This window comes from Eptatretus burgeri, chromosome 8 (assembly GCF_056783735.1).
Source record: "Eptatretus burgeri isolate ZD-2024b chromosome 8, Ebu_testis_v1, whole genome shotgun sequence".
NCBI lineage: Eukaryota > Metazoa > Chordata > Myxini > Myxiniformes > Myxinidae > Eptatretus > Eptatretus burgeri.
This window is the reverse complement of record NC_140968.1, coordinates 18,360,384-18,365,383: the sequence shown is the minus strand read 5'-3', so window position 1 is coordinate 18,365,383 and position 5,000 is coordinate 18,360,384. Positions and strand designations below refer to the sequence as shown.

The window sequence follows — 5,000 nt, the reverse complement described above, 5'->3', positions numbered from 1 at the left end:
TCACACCCATCACCACTATCACATGGCTTGCTTCTTGTGGATGGCAAATGTCTTCCAGTAAGATATACAATGCCTGCTTTACCCAATGAATTGGGTCAAGTGGAGGTACCTGAGAATGAGGATTCATCAGATCTATCCTCCTCCGATAATGATGAGTCTTCCTCGGGGTCAGATTGTGACTCTGACATGTATTAACATTTGACAATATTAATCTTCCTGGGAAGCACAGTAAGAAAATAACATATTTAGTTGTCATTCATGTCAATAAGAATAACACATCCATATGATAAAGAAGAGGGGTATGCTCATACCAATTTTCAAAACCACAATCATGATAAAAGTTCAGTTTATTTATAATCATGCTTGTGACACATTTTGTTATATAACTTTCTAGACTCCCCAAATACATTTACATTGTACTGAGCACTGGAATTAGTGTCAAACCGTTGGTGAACATTAGATATGTTTGTGTTTCAGTGTTACCATATTCAGTATTTGTTACAATAAATGAATATATCATTTTGGTTGAAATCTACGATGCATTTACACAAACATTTTCTAATGAGTATCTCATAAATAAATAATGAAAGTATGAGAACCATGCTATTGAGTCTTATTTAAACATAGTGTATGGGCTGAATAAGCACAGATAAAAACAGCTTCATATAACTTCAGTGATGTTGCTGTACGAAGTCAGTATTTCGTAAATATTAATGTAATAATTTAGTTGAAATTGTGATGATTGTGATTATCTGATATTCATGATGCATCTTGTGATTAAATATCTTAAATCTGTTTAAAGTTTCTTTTGAACTGTTATATTCAATAACAACTTCTTTAGCCTCAACTTTTTTTCCTGTATCTGAAATATATCTTGCAAATGTGGAAACAAAAACATTCATTTTAGCTAATTTTGGCAGGAAATATGTATTTTGATCATCAATTTGACCATAAAACAGACTATTTCATTGAATTTCTGATGCTGAAATCAATATAAAAAGACACATGAAACATGTTTCTATGTCAATTGGTTCCAAAGTTATGCCATTATCTCCTTTTGACCGAGCGAGCGGCAGCTATCTTGGATTTCGCCCTCTGGTGGAGTTGGCCCGCACTTTTGCTACAGACATCGGAGCTCATTATTTTTCTAAATATTCCAATGAACCAAAATCAATCAAAAATTTTGTTTTGCTTTCAGCGGTCACGGAACCACCATTTCTGACCCTACAAATAGCGAAAATTTCATCATAAAATAGTTTATTAATATTTTCACAATTCCAACAGCTATATTTTCCAGAGGAAAGACAAAGAAACATTTTCGAATGGATTAGATCATTGTAAAGAGCTTGACACACAAGAAATTCTCAAGTCAGAATTGAAATGTAATTGCAGGCGATAGGAATAACAGTATACAGAACTGGGTATGGCAATCACAATAATCAAAACTTAAAATGGTGTGCCTATTCATCAGAAGACCATAAATTACCCCCTCAAAATGATTGAATTATTACCTTGTTCTTACCTCTGCCACCAAAGGTGGATGGAGGTTAAGTTTTTCACCCCTGCCTGTCTGAATGTTACTTTATATTTTCCTTCGTGTTTAAATTGGTTTGGTTAGATTTTGCCAAGTATGTTGGTCTTTTGCATTTGTCTGTCTGTCTGTCAGACAATTTTTGGCCACAGTTTTAAAGCAATCGGTCTGAATTTTTTTTGTGTATGTAGTTGACCGGTCAAGGACAGCAATGCTTAATTTTGGTGAAGATCCAATTCGGGATCTGAGAATTGTTTCAAGCAATTCTTTACCATTGAGAAACGGGGCCAAATATATGTATTGAATGATATCTCGAATAGTTGTGGACGACTTGTGATAAAACGAGGTGGATGAGTTGGTAAGGTGACAAGAACAAGCCAATTCCGTTTGGTTGAGGTCCGGATTCAGATCCAGTCTATCAGTGGGATACAAAATTTAAACTGTTCAGCCTCGGAGGGAGGCGCTCTACCGAGTGCCATTCCGTTTCGTCAAATGTGATATTTCACGAGTGTGATTTACATTGTGATTGTTTTCTAAAAGAGAGTTAAGATACAACAAATTACAGTGGTAATATGGAATCCTGTGACAAAAATCAATCGAGTTATTACGCCTATTTATGGTTGCCCTCCCCCATAGTTTTGTTGGGAAAGCGGGAGCCATGGCTGCATCAAAATCTGCAATTTTCAGGAAGGTCACCCCAGGTTTCCGCTTGGAAGCCAAGCATATTTGAATTCCCCAGACAGTGTTACCCATAAAACACCGAACCAAACTTTTGCACGAAAAAACTCAACTCGTGGACTACAAGAGCAGCAGAGCAGGTTTTTAGGATGTGTGAAAATGAGAGTCTGAACTGATTCCAAAGGTCATGGAATCCCGTCATGTTTGCTTCAAAATATTGTGTCCCTAACCAATCTCTCTTTGCACCCACCTTACCTCATCACAACCAACTGCTCCGGTCTTCTGTGTCTTTTGCACCTGATAAGTTATTAAAGTTTCTTGCAACCCTTGACTCTGCAAATGGATTGCATGTCATCAGCTCACGTGTCCTAAAATCCTGCTCTGCTAATCTTGCACTTCCTCTCTTTGCCCTTTTCACACTCTCATTTACAATAGGTAATCTTCCATCTGCTTGGAAGTCAGCCAACATCACATAAAAAGGTGCAAAAAATGGATTCCCTGAACGACAAACCAATCACCTTGCTTCCAATCTTAAGCAAGGTCATGAAATCCATCATCAAGATGACATAAAAAAATCCCTTTTCTCCAACAGTCTCGACTCAAATCCTCAATTTGGATAAAGACCAGGTCAATTTGCCTTGGAGATGCTGCTCTCACTCTCCCAACAATGATTAGAGGCCTTTTTGGAAAACAACATGATATCAGGGCTGTCTCTTTGGGTATTTCTCGAGCTTTCAATATGGCATGGCATCCTGCATTTCTATCCAAACTGTCTGCCTCTCGAATTCCGGGCCAACCACAGCTGAATGGAGTGCTGCTCTCCCATCTGGGATCGCTCCCCTGACTCACATCTTGCTCTGCTTGATGCTCTGGAAACCAAGGCTTTCAAGAGAAATGGAATCTCTCACGATGAAGCCGAGTCGATGGGCCTATGACTTTGCCAGCACCAACAGGTCGGTGGTTTCTATCTTCCTCCGACTCATTTCTCGTCTTGCACCCTCCACATGCTACCTCTCTCCCAGTTATACATAAGAAACATGCAGTGCACCAGTTGAATCTCGTTGGTTATCACCATTTGGATTTGAGGGGGTGGGAGGAAGCTCTCCGAGAACTCAAAATCTCCATGCCGTCTTGGTGAAGGATCATGATTCACAAACCAAACTGTGAAATGTCATTCTCATTGTCTCGTTTCAAGGGCTCTTTTCAAAATCTTCACTGCACCTCCGATGACCTCCACTTTCCCTGAAATGATTTTTCAGGACTCAGTCAGGATTTTTTTTTAATCATTCCTGCAGGTTTGACTTTCACTGGAATCATTTCAGATTTCTTCAATTTCCAAGTCCTCTTGACCTCATTTTACAGATCCTGGTATTTGTTCAAGTTCCTGATTTTTGGAGCATTTAGTCCAAAAGTCCTTGGGAACTGAAAACACAATCAACAATGCTGAATTTTCCTTTTTGTGTTTGAGCACCATTTCCAGACGCAACGCTTTGTTTGTGATGTCGACACTTGACAGAATAATTTTGTCATGCGTGAGCATTACTTTTTCATTTTCAAGGATCGGACTTGGTTTGCATTTCCATGATTGTTCTGGGACCGGGATGTTGAAATGTTTACAAATATGCCAGTGGATTACTCAACAGACGCTGTCATGTCTTTCTGTGTTCAGCTTTTCTGCCAGGAGTTGTTTTTACATCCCAAAAGGAGGTGACTGGTACACTCTGTTTCCACCCAACAAAACCTGCATTCGGCCGATTGGTTCAATCATGCCATTCTCCAAAAGGCATTGGTGTAGAGTCCTTGATGTTGAGCAATTATGATGACTCATTCTCCATCCCAATTAATTTGACCTTCTTTGCCATTCCAAGGAGCTTTCCTTGTCGATCCCTGACCTGTCCAGCTCTATTTAACATCTTCCTGCACTCTTGTCATTCTCCCATTTGTTGGAGTATATCTGCTGATATTTATTTTTGCAGTCTTTATTTATTTTTCTTTGCAATCATTGGGGATGGGTTTGCTTTCCTGTGTCATATCCGTCAATTGCACCTTCTTTTTAAAGTTGGTTGCTCAATGGAGTAAGGATCCCTTTTCTGGTTTGTTTTCTTGCCCATGTACAAATCTCATCCAAAAGTCTGTTGAGCTATTCACATCCGCCGCGAGTCCGACACAAGGTGTTCTGTGCACTTGGTTAAAATCCATCACACCGTCTCCTCATTCTCGTCTTGGTGAGTACAACCTCAGTTTGCATTGGTTTTTGGAAAAAAATCTGATGAATAGTTCAAGTTTCCTTGTTTTGGTGTCTAAATTGTTGATCTCCAATAGTGACCAGTTTATAATTGCACAGCTATATGAGAATACTGGCACTGAAAGTTGGTTTATAGCTTTGGTTTTGTTGGAGAGAAGAGATTGGAGAGAGGGATGACTTCAGAATTAGTCTTATTCTGCAAAGATACTCTTCGCTGATTATTTTGCACTTTTTTTGTGTTTAACCTGGAAGCCTTCTTCTGTTCCGAAGTATTTGAAGGATGCTTCATTTTCTAGTTCCTGTATGCCCTTTTGTGTGGATCCTCATATGTCTGTTAAAATGGAATTTTTGAGAGAAACCTTTATCACATATGGAGCATTTGTAAGGACGCTCTCCTGTATGGATCCTCATATGTATTTTCAAATCGCCTTTTTGAGAGAAACCTTTATCACATATGGAGCATTTGTAAGGACGCTCTCCTGTGTGGATCCTCGTGTGTATTTTCAAATCGCCTATTCGAGAGAAAACCTTATCACATGTGGAGCA

General features: G+C 39.0%; 1 protein-coding gene and 1 long non-coding RNA gene across 3 annotated transcripts in view; one reads left to right on the top strand and one right to left on the bottom strand.

Annotated features, from left to right (window-relative positions):
- LOC147021226 (uncharacterized) overlaps positions 1-5,000 on the top strand; it is a 46,792-nt gene that overhangs the window by 7,182 nt on the left and 34,610 nt on the right. The gene's annotated exons all lie outside the window — the stretch shown is intronic.
- Positions 4,659-5,000, bottom strand: part of LOC147021227 (uncharacterized) — a 22,818-nt gene continuing 22,476 nt past the window's right edge. For both annotated transcript variants that reach the window (XM_085893642.1, XM_085893643.1), the window contains exon 3: positions 4,659-5,000. This exon is cut by the window's right edge and continues 1,961 nt beyond it. In XM_085893642.1, coding sequence (XP_085749768.1) covers positions 4,740-5,000 — 261 coding nt within the window. In that variant the 3' untranslated portion in view covers positions 4,659-4,739.